The 23,580-nt window shown below is 32.2% G+C and overlaps 2 protein-coding genes across 2 annotated transcripts; one reads left to right on the plus strand and one right to left on the minus strand.

Annotated features, from left to right (window-relative positions):
* The first annotated feature begins 3,498 nt into the window (after positions 1 to 3,498).
* On the plus strand, positions 3,499 to 4,120 carry LOC131843547 (uncharacterized). The gene is made up of 2 exons (XM_059192224.1): positions 3,499 to 3,602; positions 3,824 to 4,120. The coding sequence occupies exons 1-2, from the start codon at positions 3,533 to 3,535 to the stop codon at positions 4,009 to 4,011; spliced, it is 258 nt and encodes an 85-aa protein (XP_059048207.1). The 5' UTR covers positions 3,499 to 3,532; the 3' UTR covers positions 4,012 to 4,120.
* Positions 4,121 to 17,866: 13,746 nt separating this feature from the next.
* On the minus strand, positions 17,867 to 20,720 carry LOC131843521 (venom carboxylesterase-6-like). The gene is made up of 3 exons (XM_059192187.1): positions 20,541 to 20,720; positions 18,631 to 19,904; positions 17,867 to 18,098 (listed from the first exon to the last, which is right to left on the minus strand). Exons 1-3 carry the CDS (start codon positions 20,715 to 20,717, stop codon positions 17,912 to 17,914), a joined length of 1,638 nt encoding a protein of 545 aa, XP_059048170.1. The 5' UTR covers positions 20,718 to 20,720; the 3' UTR covers positions 17,867 to 17,911.
* Between the last annotated feature and the right edge of the window lie 2,860 nt (positions 20,721 to 23,580).

A 23,580-nucleotide genomic window follows, 5' to 3' on the forward strand; every position in this document is an offset into this window, starting at 1 on the left:
CTCGATTAAAACTTTAGATAATGTAAACAGTGATAATTATTAAATTATTAACCGTTCATATCAACCTAATTACGAAAACCGTTGAATTCAAATTGCATTGTACCTAATCATTACACTCCACTGGCCTATATTTTACTGAGCACATTGAAATCCATCATAGTCTGTTGATTCCGAACAATGACCAGTCGGAACCAACGTCAAATCTGCCTTTCGAAGCGAAAATTTACTATATAGAGACCTTTTGCTTTTCTCAGAGCAGAGAAATGAAATATATCTAAAAGAGTTAAGTAAAAATTCGAAATTACACAACAGGATGGTTTTAGTGGATTTTAGCTAGATTTTTTTTTGATGATTATGGAATGGTGCACCCGCCTGCGCTAACGGTTTACATTTGCGGGGCACCAGTGGTAGGATGAGCATGCATGAAGTCAGGTCCGATCACCCACCGTGACAAATTCACTAGGAATTTGTCACAATGACTTCAAGGGGGAACCGTATAGAGGTTAACCTTATATTGCTAGCAATAAGGTTATTAGTCCACATTACTAACAATCCTCTTCCCCCTACCCAGACTTTGTACAAAGTCGTCTTTATGGGTACCTCAGTCTCATCTTTTTTTTACCTCCAAGTAGCATACGTGTTTCGGTTTATAGGGTGGAATAAAAGAATACCAAGATGATATCTTAGTCTCCCGAAATGCTAACACTAGAGCGGTACATCATGGGTATCACATGATAACACGGCCTCGGTGGTTTAGCGGTTTAGCACATGGTCGCTGGTTCGATTCCTCGTCGATACAAATATTTGTATTCAGGAATACGTTTGTTTGGATTTTCTCTATGAATATTATGTCTGTATTTAGAAAAGAAAGTCTAGTCCCCATAACAAAAGCTCTGCTTAGCATTTGACTAGATGGCGCTGTGTGAATTGTCTTGAGCTATTATTATTATAACTATCAGGTGGACTGTTACCCTGTTTACTATTCTAGTGACATAAAACATAGGTACCCAAGTTTAACTAATATAGAGGTTTTATTACAGATCAAAAAGTGACAAAATCCTTTTAGGCTGTCGTGTTGACAAAAAGTTTCAGATGAAATATATGAGCAAATAATTCGAACCCGTTCACTGTTTGCGGGACACACTTCGCCCGATCCCTCCTTTGTCCCGTTTCCGTTACGAGACGAAAGGACAAAAGGTGGTATTAACTTTATGACATCTCGTAAACATGAAATGGTAAACAAACGAGATAAAACTCAAATACTTTTTGTGTAGCACTCTTTTTTGCGCGGTCTTTTTTACGGACACGTAAATGGCCCATTGGAATTGAAAGAAGGCCCTTTTTGGAGATTCCTGAATTCCAGAGGCTGAATGAACCTTGACGATGATTTAATGTTAATCGTTACTTAGCACTAATTCAAGTTTTATAAGGAGCTCGGAAGTTTAATATACTAAAACATATAAACTAATTTACAATCTATAAAATAAAACATAATATAAAAGGAATAGGATTTTGTCGACTATATAGGGACCAGGAGTAGCCTGAAATTGAGGATGACGCAGCTGGAGTCGAGTTACAACGCGAGCTTCAATGCGTTTGTGGCCCGAGTCTTTACCAACATGCTGTCCACCTTTATGAAGGAGTGCTGCCACTACTGGCCGAAGTTGTGGTGTTTCGACGCTACCGTGATAGACTGCCGTCATCAATGCCGGGACCACAAAAACTATGTGAATATATATTTTATAATGATTGCATATGTACGTCTATAAGGTATTTATAATATACACTTTATGCATAACTATATCAATATCTCACGCAACATTTGACATATCCACATTTCGCTGAGTATATTTAAATGAAACTTTCCATTCGTTGATAAACAGGTTCTAATTCTCAAGCTAAGCAGAGCTTATGTTTTATGTAGATACTAAACAACTGTTAAGAAATACTTAAGTTTCTTTTTCTAATATTTTACAACATATTTTTTATACTATTGTATCTACCAGTACAAACAAACATACTTATGAATACAACTAATCATGCGAGGAATCGAATATGGTATTTAGTTAGTTGTCAGTTTTTTATCATTATTTATTTTGATAGAATTTGACTATTTATTGATGTTGGCTAGATTCAAAGTCACGACCTTTGTGTATCATATGCCCTTGTTATGTTATATATTATGCAAACCTATTCTTTATTATTATCAAAAATGTTTCAAACTTTTTTTGACAGTAAGAAATTTTTACTCCGAAAGCTAATCATGGTTACTTCAAATTTGATAGAATCATTTAATAAAATTTGGCTATAAAATAACTTAGTTGCGATCAAGATATTCCAATTTGCTATAGGCCTGTTTTTAGTCTAACCTTTTTTTTATTTTGACGGCCTCGGTTGTCTAGCGGTATAGGATATGGATAGATGCTTTTCTTCCGATGGTCGCGGATTCGTTTCCTCGCACGGTACAAACATTTGTATTCATGAGTATGATTGTTTGTATCAGTCTAGGTATTTTCTATGTATGTTATGTATAAAAAATATATCTAAGTATTTATATCAGTTGTCTAGTACCCACAACACAAGCTCTACTTACCGTGGGACTAGATGGTGCTATGTTGATTTTCCAGGGTTATTTATATTACTTATATGTATATTGTCATAACTTTCACAAAGACAGTGCCCTGCTAGAGGTATAACAAGGGGGATTGTGAGATTTTTAATCACGAAAAAAACATAAAACACATGGTGTACCTACGAAACTCTAATAAAGTACTTAGGATGGTTGGTAGTGCTTGGTGGCTGAAGTAACTGAGACACAAGATGATTTTTTTCAAAATCGTCTGCGTACATTCAGTTAAATATTTGTCAAGTTAGTTTAGTTTATTTATTAAGTTATTTGAGTTTGCAATTATATTCTAAATGATTTCTTATCTAATAACAATGTCATTCTCATATTACTAAGCAGGTGGCTGTAAAAGGGATATAACCTATTTATTATAGCATAAATAATAAAGTAATAACATAAACGGTCAAGGAAAATTAAATATTTATCAATGAAAGTCATAACAGTTCCTACATGCACTTTATAAACGTGGTCATTGGGATGAGGTTAAGGCGAATGGAAATAGTGACGTCACCATACCGTCCGGATTTGCTGATTAAGCCAGAAATATATTACAGTCACAAAGTAGAAGCAGTCCAAAACACAGAATCGCTTTAATTAAATATTTGTGTACCAAACGGTCACCCATCCAAGTTATGACCACACCTAAAATGCTTAACCCCATTGATCGATGACAGCCAGAGAATTGTAAATGTATGCATTAAATTTACATACCTAATTAATTTTATTTGCTTATTTGTTTCTTAGGAGGAAAACAGCGGATAATAAACGCGTTAGTAATGCTTGTGTTAAGTTATTCCCCCGACTTACTTATAAGCAAAGTATAAAAACGTAGTGTATTGTTGAACAATACACCATTAATTGTGTGTATTTTGAGATAATATATCGTGCGACGATTTCTTTTGTAAAATGAATTCTACAATTGTATTTTTATTAGCAACTGTTTTCGTGTTTGTTAATGGACAGGGCATACCTACGAGTGAGTACTTTCTTACATATAATAAATGCGGGAAATCGTGACGAAGTCAAAACTATCTGTTTGTCTGTGTGTTATTATTTCATGTAAAAATGGCTAGAGGAATTACTATGAAATTTTTATACATATAGTGCTAAAGAATGTTTGGAAAAATTATCTCCAGGGGGGGGAAATAAATACTATTATAAAAAAAATGTTATGTAACTATTTGTATTATTCTATAGAGCAATGCCCACCAGGCGAACACTCAGTGCTGTACTGTCCACGCGTCGAAGAACCATCATGTGACAACCCTGACGTCAATAACTTGCCGACCTCTTTAGGAGCGTGTGACATTCCTGATTGCTTCTGCAATGTCCCCACTGTACGAGATTTGAAGACTGGAAAGTGTATACCGGTATCCAAATGTTAAAGTTTTCAACAAGGCAGTATGGAATATGCCCTTCTCCTGCTCGGATTGGATAACTTAAAACAAAAAACAACCATTTTTTAGATTATTTGAATATAGAATGGAACATTCGAATTGCAAAAAAATAAATAAAAATTTCAAATTAATTAAGGTATATTTTTTTATATATTATAATGACTTCGTTAAAATTATCTGAATAAAAAAAATTTAATAAAACACGGAACACCTAATAACAAAACGCATTATAGGTAATTATATTTTTAACCATATCTTTTACGCATATACTGTTAAGGTTTTATGTTATATAATTATTTCTTTTTTAATTGCCAATTTTCAAATATAGAGTGTAGAATTTTTATATACAGCAATTTTCAATTACCAATTATTAACAATTGAGTTTTTTAACGGAATTTTTTTTATAAAAACTTCCGTTCTTAAAACAAACTTACACAAATATTGGTGATTATTTTTTTTCTTGGGGAAAATATTACCAATCAGCTGTTCATCTTTTGTCAGGGTTTAGGGGAATATGCGAGCAGTTTTCTGCAACCATGATGACGCTGGGCCACTTATGTCGACCCCTTCTAATTTTAAATATTGGGGATCATAATAGCACCTTAGGGTTAATTAAACCCTAAAATATATTACTTCTTAAATATTGGATGCTATTTTTATTAAGCACAACATTTAATTAAGTTCACCTCTTGAGAATTAATATGCATTTAATTAAAATACAGAATTGAACCTAAAATAATATTAGAAGCGACAAGTTAATTTAATTTCCCTTGTGGTGTCATATAGGAAGAACAATTACGTTTTATTTTTAGTTTATATAATTTTCAGTTATCAATTAGTATATAATATAAATTATAATAACATTTAGTAGATAGTATTATATTATACTAGCAGACACGTACAACTTCGTCTGTTTGACTACTTGACATTTATGATTATATTTCGCCCAATTTACATAACATCTTTTTAAATTATAGCCTATGTGTTATTCTAATCCCTAATGTTAATTCTAAAAGCTATATTACTGCAAAGTTTCATCAAGATTTGTTCAGTAGATTCTGTGTGAAAGAGTAACAAATATCCATCCTTATTCACAAACTTTCACGTTTATAATATTAGTAAGATTTGAATGTAATTTAAAATTTATTTGTTGCCACTCATTGCAATAATGACTCAACTAATAGTCATGATTGTCATTGTCAAGTCATATATAATACAAAATATTTACAAATTGTCATATACTAATTTTTGCATCAATTGCGAATGTCTTCGTTAACAGTTTCTAAGAGTGTAACATAATTTATTGTCCATCCACTCATTCTATTGCCCATAATATATAATAGTTTTTTCATTATAACTAAAAACTTTTTATATTTATAGAAAAGAAAACATTTTTAAAAAGAAATTAAACTTGAATGAATTAGACTCACGCTTGACGATTTATTTACGGCGACAGAATAAAAATCGACCACGAGCAAACCTTTGTCACCGACAGTTGTGTAATTGAAATATTTGGAGTGCTATTCTGATCTCTACCCCTCCATCAAAAACTCTTGTTGTACAAGTGATATTTCATTTAGCTTTCCCATTGTGCTGTTAATTTTCTTTTTGTCAACGCAGATTAGATATTGTGCTTTTCCACTGTGAAATTATTTGGCTTGGAGACTTCATTCATATCGGCTTTTAAATCGAGATTTTTGCGTGGGACAGTATAATTAATTGTTTGGAGGGACTAGCGGATTTTGTCATGGTGATTTTGGGATTTGTCTATTTATTATTCTCATTCTTTAGAGAGATATTTGTAAATCAAATAATTATTATGATACTAATTTAGTTTCATTTATATTCATGGGTGTGATTTTTTCTATCGGTCTGGGCATTTTCTCTGTACATTATATATATATTTATAAAAAAGTATAATCTATCAGTTGTCTAGTACCCAAAACACAAGCTCTTCTTTTGCTTGAGACTAGATGGTGGGGTGTGACAATTCACACCCCGCCATCTAGTTGGACAATTCCAAGGGTATTTATAATTATTACCATCATGAAAGCCACGACCACTCTGTCAAGAGTGTAGGACTAAAGATGAGAATGCAATAAAATGACGGGACAATTGACTTTCCCATCTTGAACAAGCGTCTTGATGGTACATTTATATAAACAACAAGTTTGTTTTTATTTTATAGTTTTAAAAAAAAGTATGATAGTACCTAATTATGTAATATTAGTTTTCATTACATAAGAAAACTAATATATTGACGAAAATAAAATGTTCATTAGATACAGTATTTGAGTTTACAAACTCTTTTTTGCTTTCTTTTTTAATTTAAATTTTTTTTACTATACAATTTCAAACAGAAAGAAAACCTATTTATCTTCTTATCTGTGTTATGCTGTTTTGCAAACAACATTAAACCGTGTTTATCCGATGTCCCCAACATTAGGGCGTGGAGATTACAGAGTGGGAAAGAACGCATTGGACTAATATCAGTAGAGTTCCGTAGATACATTTGCCTTATAAAAAAATATTATTTACAATATAAAAAATATGACTATTACTTTCAATTTACTTCTTTTTTTTTTAATTAGTATCACATTATTTAACAGGAATTAAAGTACCCCAATTTTATTTCTTTCTTTTAACTTTAATGCACAAATACAATATATATGACTAATTTAACACTCTACCAGTAAACCAGTAAGTAACTTTAACCAAGAAGACGGTATAAAGTTATCATCTGCGTGGAATACAGGAAGTAATAAATTTAAACAAAGTTCGGTAGTATGAGTAAATAAGTGTACTGATACCGTGAGGACTGAGTGCCGCGATTTTCGTCTGACAATCTAATGACGGTAGTTGAATAAACTGCCGGCACCTATCAACGTTGACACACGCTATTACTCCAGTCAGCTCGTGACCACGTCTAGTGCAACCTAGTTGAATCGTCGAGAGAGGTATATCTATATTTACAATAAAATTATTCATGTTAAATCTCATTTAACTATATTAATAACTTTTAATTTGTAATACATTGACTGTTATCCAGTTTGTCTATACAGACATTCACAATTTTACACACTTAAAATAGGCTTTTTAAAATAAATCCGTGTGACATAAATAAATTGATACGCGTTTTTTCATGTTATCCAGATTCGGTTTATAGCCGGGATTATAAACCAAATCAATAAGGTTGCCTGGAAGAGATCGCTTTTTAGCGATAAGGCCGCCCATTGTTACCTCTTTGTCTTGTTTTTTGTATTATATTTTTTTATCATTTTATACATAATTGTATTTTCTGTGAGAGGAACAATAAAGAGTTTCATTCATTCATTCATTCATCAATTCATCAAGCCATGGCTGTTTCATATATTTACAAATCATAGTTGCTGCTATATTGATACTGTTGTCTGCTCAAACTTTCATCCCATATTTCATCCCTTTTTAGATTATTTCTTCCGATATAGGATAGTCTATATCCGTCATTGTATTACAATCTAGTTTTATGTCAAATTTCATTATAAGATATTTAGTCATACTCCTGACAGGGTAACAAATATATAGAAAGAAAAATATGTCTCTATTTAAAAAAAAAAATAATAATAATTATAATACTATTTTTTATGAGTGGATTTTGCTAATTATTATATTTTCCATACAAATATAATAATTAGCAAAATCCACTCATTATATTTGTATGGATTTTGCATCGTACATATATATGTTTATTCGTAAATGAACCACAGATGCTGGGGTTGAAGAAAAAGGTTTATACGTTTCGATACGGAACTCATAAATACTAAAAACGCCCCAGTAGAAGCATTCATCTCTCAAGTTGACCCCTCAAGATATTTTTAATATCATTGTACATTAATTAATGATGGTAGATTTGTTGGTGAATCATCACTTTGTAATTCATTATTTTCACAGTCCCTATTAGATGTTGTAATATCTGAAATCATTATTTTAGATAATACTAATTGTCTCGGTAAACGTTGTTTTGCCTTAAAATAAAAAAAAATTAGGGGTGGACTACCCCTAACATTTATGGCGATGAAAAATGGATGTTGGCTGATTCTCAGACCTACTTAATACGCTCACAAAATTTCATGAGAATCGGTCAAGCCGTTTCGGAGGAGTATGGGAACGAAAACGGTGACACGACAATTTTATATATAAGATTAAGATCAAACGTAAATTACGGGAATGTTATTTAAGTTTGTAACTTGTATTTTACTCTTCTTCTGCTTATTTTACGTTTTTCTGTTGTTTCTCTATAGTTCTCTGTTTCTTTATTTTGTTACTCCATATTATGTTTTCTCTTTCTTACCTTTAATTTGAGGAATGAATTATATTATAAACATTCTTCCCTTCTCCGTCAAAATATGTCTTACTGATACACAATGGCGGATTGTCTATTGATTTTAGTAATATTATAAATGCGGAAGTTTGTGAGTATGGATGGAAGGATGTTTGTTACTCTTTCACTCATAAACTACTGAAGCGGAATGTGATGAAACTTTACAGTTATATAGCTTAAGCATAAGAATAACATGTAGGCTTTAAACTTCACGCCCATGAATCCGCGGGCGCTGCTTACCACGTGTTTTCTTAGTATACTAGACAACCTAGACAGCCTCAGTTGCCCTGCGGCTTAGTAGCGGGTTCGGTTCCTTGCACGGTCCCAAACATTTTTATTCATGAGTATGAATGTTTGTATTGTATGTGTTTTCTGTATATATTATATATGTATTTAAAAAAAATGTATCTAAGTATTTATATGAGTTATCTAATACCCATAACATATGCTCTGCTTAGTATACGGCAGTTTCTTCTCAGATATTATTATAATACTGAAAGTGCAAAAATATATGTATTTGTAGGAATAAAATATATATTGTGGGTGGATAATAAAGATTATTATTATTATTTTCGCCAACGCCATAACATAAGGGGCGATCGTGGATCGAAGGTGTCATGGGGGGCGTTTTAATAAACGGAAAACTGATTTATCGCTCTGAAATAGGAATTTTCCGGGGGCGCGGTTGCTATATAACCGAGATATCGGTAATTGCACAGTCATCCGGCTGAGAAATTTGGAGGACAAAAAGCCGCTGGAATTCTTAGAGGGTTTACATTGGATGCTTTAAAACTCTCGGCCGCTATCAAAGTTCAACAGAGCATAAAAGTTGATTTTTGATTGTAATATTTTTTCCATTTTTGATGTCGGTTCATAGATGAGCTGGCGATATCGTATCCTTATAACTTTGTTGTTTATAATCTGGTTTATTTAAAACTAGCTACTTGCCCCGGCTTCACACGGGTGTACATGTATTATACATATAAACCTTCCTCTTGAATCACTCTATCTATTAAAAACAAACCTCTTGAAAATCCATTGTGTAGTGTGTAAAGATTTAAGCATACATAGAGACAGACAGACACTTTGTTTGAGGCAACAGGCACTTTGTTTTATACTATGTAATAATTATAAAGTCAAAGCGTCGACCGGATTTATTGATAGCAATATCAAGCTTGTACATTATTTGTAATCTATTTTTAAATACAGACTTCATTTTATAGAAAAAATGTTAAATTTTTGCAACAAACAATAAAATCTAAAAGTTTATAAATCTATTAAATGTATATATTAATAAGGTTACATTAATAAAATTTAATTGATAACTAGCTGTACCCGCGAAATCGTCCGCGTGGAACTTAACTTTATTTTTCTAAAATAAAAGTACCCTATGTTACTCCTTATTATATTAGCTACCTGCCAAAAAAAGTGCCGTCAAATAGATCTAGTCATTTCAGAGATTAGCCAGAACAAACAGTCAAACAGACAAAAATTGTGACAATGTTATTTTGGTGTATGTACCGTATTTATATTCATATGCATGTAGTAAAAAACGGTTATTTCAATATTACAAACAGATACTCCAATTTTATTTATATGTACATATAGATAATTGTGTAAACCAAGCACCCAGCATGGATAAATTAATAACTTTTGGTTTAAACTTCTTTGTAACTCGTCAAATTTGTCTTAAATTATAAAACTATTTTTTTGTTTTCGTTTATAAGGTACAAAACACTTTGTGACATAAAAATGTCACACCTTAGTCCACAAGAATGGCAACGTAAGTGCAACAGGCGACAGACATTCTCTGATATACATGGTGATGCTTTTAGTTATATGAACTATATTCTTTTTTTATTTCAATTAGTAATGAGTTTTGCATTTACTCCTTTTTGCTATATGTTTGTGGAAGTAGACTTTAAATAAAGTGGTTATTGATACCTCTGTCTCAGCTACTTCTACCGACAAGCAAATACTGATTACGGCATGTTAACTTAGACCTTAGTGATGGCATAACAATGTGCACGAACGTCTTACGTTAATTTTGAGATGTTTATGGTCCACTATTGATCAGGCATACTATAAGTTTTATTGCTATTTCAACTACATAAACTATACAAACGTATGACCTTTACCATAGATGGCATATCTATGGTATATCCACGAACTCAGGGCTATACTAACCTCGTGGTCATACTGACCGAATCTGCAAGGAAAGCGTATTGAAAAGCACGCATTCCCTTAAACCCTGTAGTCATGATGGGTTACGAAATAAATCGTAACATTTTACTCTACAAAACCTTAATCTAAATATATATAACTCAAAGGTGACTGACATAGTGATCTATCAACGCACAGCCCAAACCACTGGTCGGATCGGGCTGAAATTTGGCATGCAGGTAGATGTTATGACGTAGGTATCCCCTAAGAAAGGATTTTCATTAATTCTACCCGCAAGGGGGTAAAATAGGGGATGAAAGTTTGTATGAGACTTTGTCAATTTTAAACTGATTGGGATGAGACTTTGCATGCATAAAGCACTACTATGACGTAGGCATCCCCTAACAAAGGATTTTGATAAATTCTACCCGTAAGGGGGTTGTCTTCATATTGATTACTATTCAAATCTAAATATATATAACTCAAAGGTGACTGACATAGTGATCTATCAACGCACAGCTTAAACCACTGGTGGGATCGGGCTGAAATTTGGCATGCAGGTAGATGTTATGACGTAGGTATCCGCTATGAAATGATTTTCATTAATTCCACCCCTAAAGGGATAAATTAACGCGAGCGAAGCCGCGGACAAAAGCTAGTAACATAAAAAATACTACAATTTGCTAGGTTAGATCGTCGCTAGTCGTTTGAAATAAAATAAAGCGAGGGAAACCACGCTGCATAGTCAATATTACATATTCCTTATTTGTAAGTATATTGCTTGTTTATATATATTAGATATTTCATGCTTCGTTGCCACCATACGCAGAGAGATAACCAAAATGCCAACAGATATCTCACGAAATAACATGACAAATTGAACGTCTGTTCACGCAGTCTATTCGCATAGCGTTACGTTCATGGAATGCATTCAACTACAGGATGTTTATATTTTTCCATAACAATTATATTATAATCCTAAGCTCGCTTAATATGATGTAAAGAAATAATTTCAAAAGTTTTGAGAATGATTATATTTTACTCTTTCATATAAAAAACTACTAATTCGAATAAATTTTATTACACAGCTCACATCATATCCCAAGAAGGGTGTATTTTGGTTTCTTAACGCATACGTGACACCCCTTGTGTTTCAGATGTACATATGGTAACTGTTTACCACCAGAATGGCCGTATTCTTTATTGTCAGACCATTACCAGAGTAGTATAAAAAATCTAGACACGAATCTATATATATATATATCTAAATCGAATATATAGCACGTAGGTTGTTTTTTATATAGTAGAATTCACACAAGTAACGCCACGGTACATAGGTAGTTTTATCTAAAAATGCTTGTTTCTCTCGAGTCGCTCGTGTGTATTGCTAAGCAATGTTAACATTGCCCGAAATGTCATCAGCAAATTGAATGCCTGGCGAATTTAGTTTGCATAACGTTCACAGAATGCGTTTGTACAGCGTGTTCCATTTGACTTTAGATTTATATCATATTGGTTAGTTATCGAAGTAACATTTTTCACGGTTATACATTACACACATGTACGGTGGTACATTACCACATTATATAAACATATGTGTTAATCTCCGATATTATCGGTTATGGTAATAAAAATAGTAAATATACTCTTATAATATATAGTGTGCGTCACTTATCACTACGACTGATTTAATCTTATTGCATATTTATATTTGACCCAAAAAATTATTGCTTGTTGGTAGTTTGTATTCACACGTTTCGACTTGTAAATGTAAACTTATAAGTATTATTTAAAATAGCAACACACAAGTTTTTGCTCGTTCTTCTTGTGATGAGACAGCTTTCCGAACGAGTGGTAGATAAAAAACAAACTATATAAAAAAGTTATGACTATTCAAAAGTGCTTAAATTAAGTTTATTTGAATAAAAGATTTTCTATTCTATTATACAAAAAAGTTCTTTCAACTACATTTATTGGTGTGATTATCAGAAATAATTTCACAAAGTTTCAGCACATTGGAATAAATAGTAAATATTACCTACATAGCGCATACAATGTGAACAATGAGATATTTATTTTCTAAATTTATTTTTGTAATTTCAGAATAGATTTAAAGTATTGATTAGTTATTGGAAGTTCATTCACAAATTTATGAAATATATAATATAACTCTAATTTTTAAAATTCTATTATAGGGTTTAAAAAAATTTGGTTATATTAAGTATTATTTGCTATTGTCTTGATTTAAACCAATGTCCAAATTATATAAGAAATAGAAATAGAAATAATCTTTATTCAAATAAACTCATTACAAGTTTTTGAATAGTCATATTTGGATTCTAACACTCATTCGAAATACAGATTCATCACAAAAAGAATGAGCAAAAAACTTGTGTGTTGCTCTTTTTAATAGATGTTTTTTTATATAAATAATTACAGTATAATAAGTAAGAGGCATGCGATGATTATCGCATGCCTCTTACATAGAAATCGCTACGCACTCATTATTAGTGTATAATGAGAAACAAATTGAGCATTACCTCCTTTTATGTTTTTATATAAATAAGATGCGAAATAGTAACAATTCATTTCAATCGTAAACAGTATTTTCAACTATATTCATTACTTAATATTTGGTAAAATTATTATTTCTATGAGGTCCTAATATTAAAATTCATTTATTTATACATTTTGTACAATTAAGCATACGTGAAAAAAATAATAAATTTCAATTGTTATTTTTTAAACTACCTTACATATATATCTCTTAACATACGTAATAAAATTATGCTAAAATAAAATTGATATTTTTGAAAATAGCTAAAATTTTATGGTTGTATTTGAAACAACCTGTACATGTATCTCTTGCTTGCAGGCATGCACTTCTCATCGATACTGAATTCCGCGCGCTTCCAGGACAAAATGGCGGACGGCATGCATTCCTGAAAATTGGCGAACGTTGCAATGTTCCTTGGTGATTATAATTGAGTGAATAACTTTAATCTCCAACTCCATTGTTGTTAATTATTAGAATGCCTGTGGTTGTTAATTAACTTGTGACTTATTAGTGAGTACTTTTATATTATCCGAAGTGAAATTAATATTTTAATGAAATTAATAATTTATTGCTAAAAATGCGATACATATGTGATTTTTGGGTTCTTGCACCCGACCGCCTCTGTGGTCTAACGGTTATCACACCGCCTTACTACCGATGGTCGCCGGCTCGATTCCTCGCACGTCACAAACATTTTTATTGATGAGTATGATTATTTGTTTCAGTCTGGGTCTTTTCTACTGTTCTATAATATACATGTATTTACGAAAAATATATAGATCTACGTAGTTGTATACATTTTGTTAATTTTTGTAAATTGTATAACTTCGAGTTTAGTGTATTGTTAAATTTGGGCTTAATAGGATCCAGAGTCGTACAACATAATAAATTAAAAAAAAAACAATTGTATATATGGTAAACTATAATACATAGCTTGACATTGACGGCCTCGGTGGTCTAGCGGTCTAGCATATAGCTTTACGACCGATGGTCGCGGGTTCGATTCCTCGCACGGCACAAACATTTGTATTCATGAGTATGATTGTTTGTATCGGTCTGGGTATTTTCTATGTATAATATGTATGTATTTACGAAAAAAAAAATATCTATGTATTTGTATCAGTTGTCTAGGACCCATAACACAAGCTTTAGCTAGCTTAACTTGGGTCTAGATGGCGCTGTGTGAATTGTCCTGAGATTATTATATTATAGCTAGTTTGCCATATACATAATATATTAATATAACGGTTTATTAAAATAATAAGCGGTAACACTTCTTATTTAAATATTTATATATACATACATATAGTTACATAAAATTTACAATATAATCTAATAAATACGGTTTCATTTAATATTCTTAATGGTACATTTGGCATTTAAAGAATATGAGGTAGAAGAAAACACCCACCTCTGATTGACAAAAAAATCAAACGGGATCGAAAAATCGAACCCCTTGTGTCCTCAGACTAAAGTTGTATCCGTCAGGTAGGAGTTGGCCTTCAGCCGATCCATCCTTCCGCGGGTTTGGAGTGCCATCAGCACTCGGCCCCTGTCGTCCGGTGATGCTGTAAAGGCCAGCTGCGGCCAACAGCATTAGTTCGACGAAAAACCAGCTAACAGTCCACATGAGTGATAACCGTCGGCTATATATATGAACTTCGGACATCACGTTATCATGTGACACCCAAGATGCCATTCATCCGTTGCTATTCCAGAGAACTATGATGTTATATTTCCAACGCCAATAGAGCAACTAAAAACAAATTTGCATAATATATTTTCAGTTTTAAATTTTATTCTTGACTAGCTGTACCCGTGACTTCGTCCGCGTGGAATTAATTTATTTTTCTAAAATAAAGGTAGCCTAAGTGACTCTTTATTGGATCAGCTAATTGCCATTAAAAGCCCGTTTAAAATCGGTCCTGCCATTTCAGAGATTAGCCGGAACAAACAGACAGACGGACAAAAATTGTAAAAAATGTTATTTTTATTCATGTAAATGTAGTAAAAAACGGTATTTCAATATTACAAACAGACACTCCAAATTTATTTATATGTATAGAGATGAAAGTAGCTCGATTTTGTGACTTGGTGTGTGTGAAGTGACTAAACTGTACAGATACTATTGGATCAACAAACAGATCTAATAGATTACTCACATAGTAGTAACATCGAGAGTGAATTAATATACGTCTAGACAGAAGACTAGACTATTTTAATAAGATTTCCTTTTAGTGCTGAAATAAATAAACTTTAATAGAAGAAAGACTAATAAAGTACGAGTTATGTCAATTTTTTATCTTCATTCGTCATAAATGTTGGTATACATGAAAGTAATATTTATATTAGAAAATGACAAAGGTTATTTCGTTCTATCAATATCTTCCTGGTATGCCAATAAAATCGCTAGCTCGTTTTTCCAGGCTGGGGTTCATATTCCGCTCCATAAGCTCTAACCAAGAGTCTGTAATCCCTTTTATACTCGCCCCCATTGGTCTGGTGAAGATGTAAAGACCAGGTCATTATTTAAAATATAAATTTCTCGTATCACAGGTTTCGTGTTTAAACTCCTACGAAACGGCTTGACCGATTATGATGAAATTTTATATGTATATTCAGTAGGTCTGAGAATAGGTTTATGACTAATTTTTATACCCCTAAGTGTTAAGAAAATGCTCACCGCAAATTTTTTTTTTTTCATTTATTTGACTTTTTTTTATTGTCTGGCATTAAAAAGTACAACCCTATATTTTCATTTTTTTAATAGCGATTTAATTTATATTTATATTTTTTACTAATTTTACGTATGTGAAGACCCGTTACTATAAAAAATAAGATACAAGAAGAATTTTTAAAATGTCAGTATGTACTTATCATACTGACATTTTAAAAATACATATATATATACCAACATGCATTATTTAAGAATGCTCAAAGATATTTACTAGGGGAAAAAGGGTGCTCTTGTTTGAAGGTGTCAGTCACAGAGTAAGTTTGGTACAATAAACAAACGCAAAGCGAGATTAATGTGATGTAAACTTTATTAACTTTTGGATAAAGTACTTTTTAGCAGTTAGGGTGTTTTCAGTAATTATAATCTAAATTACATTTAATACCAACGATATCGATAAGCATACGATTCAACCGAAGAAAATATCGCTATTTTGTAAAACGCAGTTCTACGTCACTCGTTGGCTATTCGTTACATACACTTCACTATAACATACTTCAAACCAGTTTCATTACATATGTAAGTAAGCTATCTAATGATAGAAGTAATAGGTGAGATGAAACAACTAGTAATATAATTATAAAAGAGTATAATTTTAAAATTAATTTTAAAAGAAATTTGCTAATTACGTCATTGCCATTTCAATTATATAAAACATCCATTGCTGAAAACAATTAATTGCACATAAATAAACTACAGATTACATCTCCTCTCTGATACTTGAACTGAACCACAACCTAAACAAACCGAATAGGTTATGATACATGCAAAAATGCATTTTGTAATAAAATTAACAACAATATCGCTTGTCGCTCATCACTTATGACGCTGGCGATAGGAAGTATTTGCAGAGGGGTTAGGGTTAATATTGCAGAAAAATGTAAGATTTTGAAATTTTCAATAGGGTCGCATCGATTCTAGGGGATGCGTCAAATAATTTGCGGAGGTGGTAAAAAAACATTTCAACGCCTGCTTTTTTTAATATTATATTCTCAAGGATTCTGTAAAGAAATTGAAAAAATAAACACGTATAGTATATTTTGGTATTTATATACACGGTTATGTGCGGCAAATCCTATTTTTCACCAACTGTAAACATAAGTTTAAAATAGTAAATCTTTAATTCGTCTTATCATATCGTAACAAACACTTAAAATATAGTCATAAATAGAACCTTCTCTTTTATGAAGTCAGGCGAAAAATAGCAAAAATAATAAAATTCTTGGAAACGATTAATACAAAATACAAAAAATGCCTGCATATTTTAATAGTCCAAGCTCTACACGAACAAATGGCTAAAGGAGTCTATATTATTATAAATAAAAACAAGGCGGGTGCATCTATTTAATGATCGGCATCAGTTAATCTACAACAGAAAATAACACCCTAATCCAAACATAGACAATAGCAGTGTCAAATTTTAAACCATAAATAAGCCCGAGCTTCAAAGGGGTTAGCTGACAGGAAATCGTTGTAAAATATTCTCCCTTTGAAGCAGGGAGTACTGCATTCACATCCCTTGACGTGCTACGTACATCATATAATTTGACCAAAGTTAATCGAACTTTATCATTGATGAGTTCCCTTCAACAATCCTCTTCTGACACTCTTTTCGCAGTTCAACATATATTGGTTGCTGCAAATATAAGGTTGAAAATTGAATGACTTACACTTGTTGCGACAGTGTGATTGTATTTGCGTTTCTCCCCTCACAGGTGACAATGTTGCTGATAAAGCGACAACGATTTATAAGTGTCAAAATCACCAGTTCCTAACTTCTGAAGAAGAAATGTGTTTTGAATTCATTTTGTTTGCTGTTACTATTGATTGTTGAAGGAATGATGGAAGTGTGAACAATAAAAAGAAATCATGGATATGCGGAAGAGGATGTTATAGACTCTGAACAAATTCCCTAGAAATAGATACTAAAACTGTAAATTCTTAATCGAAATAAACAATCGAGCAAGGATTTCAAGAGAACAAAATAAAATGTTTCATATAATAGTGTTATAAATTTACATCTATTTTATTGTACATTCAAATTTATTATTTACAATTACTGTCTCTTCATATTTTATTTCTTCGGTGCAGATGGATTCCAATAATACTTTTCATAGACGTTGTTCCAAAATTCATAACTATTAGCCAACAAATCTCTCTTCACTTCTAGTTTATCGTTAATAGACAAATAATTAGGTTGCTCATTTGAATACTTCAGCCATTTGAAGTCGATTAAAGGACTTTCATAAGCAGTCGGGTCACTGAAAGTAAAATATTTCTTGTTAATAAACTTAAAAAATAGTGTTGAAACTAAATTAAAAAGCTATGAAAGTTTTCACTAAGAAAATATACGTTACTCGTATCGAACGTAATAATTCGTAAAAACTCATATTATAATACATAAAATGTGTTTTGGCTGTAGGGTTAGATAAGGCAGTATAATTACAGGATAAAGCATGTCATAATAATCCTCTGGAATGGCTACTAATAAGTGATAACAGGATGGTCATAGTTGTTGTTCATGTGTATATAAGTGACTGCTACTACTATCAATTAGGTGAGACCTCACCTTGTTTGCCTTTTCTATTAAATAAAAAAATGGTGACTAGTGGTACTAAGTTTGACAGTTTTGTTGCAGAGTTTATATAACAGCGTCTGGAATATACAGTATACTCTACTTCATACAAGTTGATTTTTCCATGCCTTATTACATTTTGCACGTACCTCTTTTATACAAGGCAAACTAATATCGAAATAAAAATAAAGTTGATTAATTTTCTGAATAATACTTACTCGTATTTAACAAAATCAGTCCACATATATGTAAGACGGTCTCGTGTGTTTAGATCTCTAACCTTCTGTGTAGCTGTAAAGAAGTCTAAAATATATGCAGTTTGATCCCGGTGGCTGGCGCCGTCTATTCTGTCCACAAAATTATGTCTCGTATTCAACTTTCCAACATACGAAAACTCATATAAATACACGGATTTTTTACTTCTTGCTGCATGCAATTTTGCTGACTTTAAAATCGAGTACTTAAACATAGAATCTGAGAAATAATCTACGTAACCTTGTACGTTATCAAGAGATACTTCTTTATTTTTAAAATAGTATTTTTTTATTTCATTTATAAAGTTATCTCTCGTTTTGTCATCTTTAAAAGCTAAATCTGCTGGAAGAAATTGACTGAAATCTTTATTCATCAGTTCACTCCATTCTTCGAATCTAGATTCTCTCGAAATGCCTTCCATATTAGAGAAACCTGTTAAAACTGATACTTCAAGTCCACCTTTACTCAATATATCTAATGGTGATTCTGTGAGAAATGCTTCTGTATTCTCAAAAACATTTTCAATGCATGGTGCAAAACCGAATGTGCTATTTGTAAGGAAAAAGTTTAGGCTTTTCGCAGTGATATTAGCTACTGGTGCATTGAGAAAGAACTCATTCAAATCTTTCAAGTTTCCAGTATCATTGTAACCTATAGATACAGCTACGTTTTTCACTGTGCTGACTGGATCTCTATTTATTGCAAAAGGTGCCAATGCTGATCCGCTTTCTAGAATGATCTTATCTATTAAACCAGTTGTAGTTTTGGATAGTGCTAATAACTCGGCCATTGTTGCACCAACACTAAATCCAGCAACCGTAACCTTTTTAGGGTTACCTCCGAATTTCTTGATATTCTTATTAATCCACCGTAAAGCTGCTACTTGATCCTTTAATGCTGCATTACCGGGAGTTTCTTCTGTGCCCAAGCAAGCGAAACCTATTGCTCCTAATCTGTAGTTAAAAGTAATAACTATGACATCATGTCTTGATAAGTATTGGGTTCTCGCCATGTTGCCATTGCCTCCAGCAAAAGCACCACTATGAATATACACTAGCACTGGTACCAAGTTCTTTTCGCTTGCTTTATTTGGAACCATTAAGTTCATTGTGAGACAATTCTCTTTGCCATAGAGTGTTATGTCATCATCTTCACCAGTGTAGTACACTTGTTGACATATTATGTTTTTTGTACTCGCTTGCATTGCATTTTTTCGTCGTTTAACTGGCAATGGTGCCTAGAAGTGAATTATATTGATATAATTGTTATATTCTATACATTTTTTTTGTAATGTGCCAAATATATAGAATTTAAATAATAGCACATATATGTATATATATACATATATATTGATGGTACTAATATATACCTGAAATTAAATTTACATTCTACATAATAGGATATTTACCCTTTTTACGTATTTGAAATGTACAATAATGTGTTTACCTACTTTTATATTAAAGATTATAAGGATAATATTGAAAAATTTATATCCCGATTAATCACGATCATTCCAATTTTTTCTCAAACTCTTGTATCATTTAAATATGGGGTATAAATTATAATTAATATTCAAAAGGAATTAATTTTAACATATTTATGGTAAAGGAAATATAGATGTACATATATCTTATATATAAAATTCTCGTGTCACAGTTTTCGTTCCCATACTCCTCCGAAACGGCTTGACTGATTCTCATGAAATTTTGTGAGCATATTGAGTAGGTCTGAGGATCGGCCAACATCTATTTTTCATCCCCCTAAATATTAGGGGTAGTCCACCCCTAATTTTTTTATTATTTTAAGGCAAAACAAAGTTTGCCGGGACAGCTAGTTATTTATATATATATATATATCTGTACTATAATAATACCTTAAACTTGTCCCGTCCCGAGGGCGCCGTAGCATACGGAACTCCATAGAATTCGAAATAGTCGCCATTCCAATATTTCTCACCAATAACAGCCCCTTCGTCCAACTCCACTACTCTCGTTTGTTCATTAGCACTTACAATTGTTAAAAACACACAAAATATAATAAATCGCGACATGTCTGTCAGTAATTGTAAAATGAAATCAAATACTGATAATTGTTTATCGGCCGGCAGATTACTGATAACGATTGTGATAATTATAGTCAGTGTGGACAGTAGACACGTAATTATTTGTCATTGGATTTATAGAAAGATAATTAATGAATTAAACGGGTTATGGATTTGGTTAGAATATTTTATCGTAATTAATCCTACCAGTATTCAGGCTAGAATAATTTAACGAATTCGAATCCAATTTGGTACATCATAAACCCAAATCTTTACATAGTATGATACAAAGTTGCCGCCGCTGTCTGTGTGTTTATATATTTTAAATTACACAACTGATTTTAATGCAGTTTTCAGCAATAGATAGTAATTCAAGAAGGTTTATATTATTATGTATTATATATGCCTGTTATAGTATAGAATAAGCAGAGAAATTCAAAGATTTGTAATGAATCCGTGCTAAGCCGTGGCGCGTCGCTTGTAATGATAAATCTTATATAATAATGATAAAATTAGGTTATGTAAAAAGTCCAAATTATCACGACTTTATACTAATTTAGGGTAGTCAGAGACATTGCCAATTAATGACGTTAAGTTGAATAAAACTGTTGACATGCCCCCATTTCGCTAGATACAATAGATAGTTCTTTTTCAGGTTTTACAGGTAGGTCTTTGTACAGAGTTTACCTGAGGTCTATCTATAGATCTAATTGTACCTTCGTAGATACTTAGATGTAATTATTTTTTGTAAAAAATCCTTAAAGTAACTTGATCAATTCAAAGTCAACTATGTGTTTCGTGAAATAAATGTTCATACGTAACATTTTTTTTTTATTTATTTCACAACTTCCCCAGATGGTAACTTCCAGGCTTGCTACCTTATTTGATTTATTTACATTTTTTCGTATAAACATTATCAACAATCTCAAGGTAGACTTTATATAAAGTCAACTCTATGTGTCTATACATGTATGTGTATCCTTCATATTTTAGCTATATTTATGTTTAAAAGAGTGAAATTACAGGTTACGATGGCATGATATCGTCCTCCAAAATAGCAAGAGTAAAACGAGCGTCACATAATAAAATAATGGCGGCGGTACACTACTTAATAGATTTATATTATTTTGTTTAATTCCGCTACAATTTGCATATGTGTGACCACAAATATTCAGTGCAGAAACTCGACTACCGTTATGATCTGACCGGTGTGATCATTATTGAGTCTATACCCATATTGCTATACGTGTTTCACCTCTGAACGACTCATCATCAGGCATTGAATGGAGTTCAGATATATTATAGTTTGGAAACCTTGTGTTGACTGTTCGGCGATCAAACCTGTATATGGTACAGTTCAGTGTATTAACACATTTACAGCTGACGAATTTTATGGCATTTAAAACTAAAATTATAATATAGAATACTCTGAACTCTTTATCAAAATAATAGAACACAGAAAACAGTGCTAAGTGCGTTCGTGTGTTTTACCAAACTTTATGGTGACGTTAGCAAAGTAAAATTGGTTTACGTTGGACGCCGGCGAGCTTTGTCTACGTCCTGAATAATTTTCATTCAGCCACCTTTTGTGTAGTTTAAATAGTGTATAATAAAGGATTTTGTTTCATAAACAAGTCTTTGTTAGAACAACTTAATAATGTAAAAGAAAAACAATGTATTTTTTTATTGTTTTAAACTGATAGCCTAGCTGCTGGGAAGCGTTAACTGTTTTCTATATGACCATGTCAATCATAATAATAATTATGTATTTATTATATTGTATACTTCCTGCATGGTACAGTTTGGTTCTTACGAAATAACAAAAGTACATGGCATCCCGTCCCGACTTCGCACGGATGCACCTTTTTTTTATTTTTTTTATTGGGTTCTTTGGGTTATCGTCAGATGTGTAGCACCTGTAGTACTGCGACCTACATAGATCTATTGTGCTCGCCCTTTTCAAAGTTCGCTACCTAGACCCGTCAGGGACAAGAATTGAAGGATATTCTTAGGAGCGATCGTTTTTATCTCCTCGGGAAAGAGTGTAAACTTTCCAAAGGAGATATTTCGTTTATGCATGAGTGGGTGTAGCCCAACCACATAGTTTGGCAGAATCTGCAGATACTCACGGATGCATTACAAATCTTTGAAATTCTCGGCTTGTTCTATACTATAACACGCATATATTATACATATAAATTCCTCTTGAATCACTCTGTCCATTGCTGAGAACTACATTTACAATCCGTTGCGTAATTTAATAGATATAAATGAGCATACAGCGGCGGTAACTACTACTGTGGTACTGTGTGCAGAGTTTAAACTGTAAATATTACAATAGCTATTAATATATTTTATTATATATTGTATTGTTTGTAATTTACAATTTGAACGGAAAATAAATATTATATTAAGAAAGTAAAATGAAAATTGTATCAACTTCCTCTCCTTGGGGCGCAATAATTAATCATATTTAATTCGGTATAAATCATCGGAATTTATTACGAACAGGTTCACATTTGCAGGATGTAATTAAAAAATATCTGTGAATGTTTGTAGGAAATTTATTCGACTCTGTTCTAATTGGTCGACACTGTAATTTCCCGTAGGAGTCCATGTGGCAAGTGACGAGCTGATAGCGTACTGAAGTAATAATAATAATAATCTCAGGACAATTCCCACAGCGCCATCTAGGCCCAAGTTAAGTTCGCTAAAGCTTGTGTTATGGGTACCAAATAACTGATACAAATACATAGATTTTTTTTTCGTCGTTTCATATTATACATAGAAAACACCCAGACCGATACAAACAATCATACTCATGAATACAAATGTGAGTGCCATGCGAGGAATCAAACCCACGACCATCGGA

This window comes from Achroia grisella, unplaced genomic scaffold (assembly GCF_030625045.1).
Source record: "Achroia grisella isolate CSIRO2021 unplaced genomic scaffold, CSIRO_AGI_Agris_v1 utg1086, whole genome shotgun sequence".
In the NCBI taxonomy this organism is placed as follows: Eukaryota; Metazoa; Arthropoda; class Insecta; order Lepidoptera; family Pyralidae; genus Achroia; species Achroia grisella.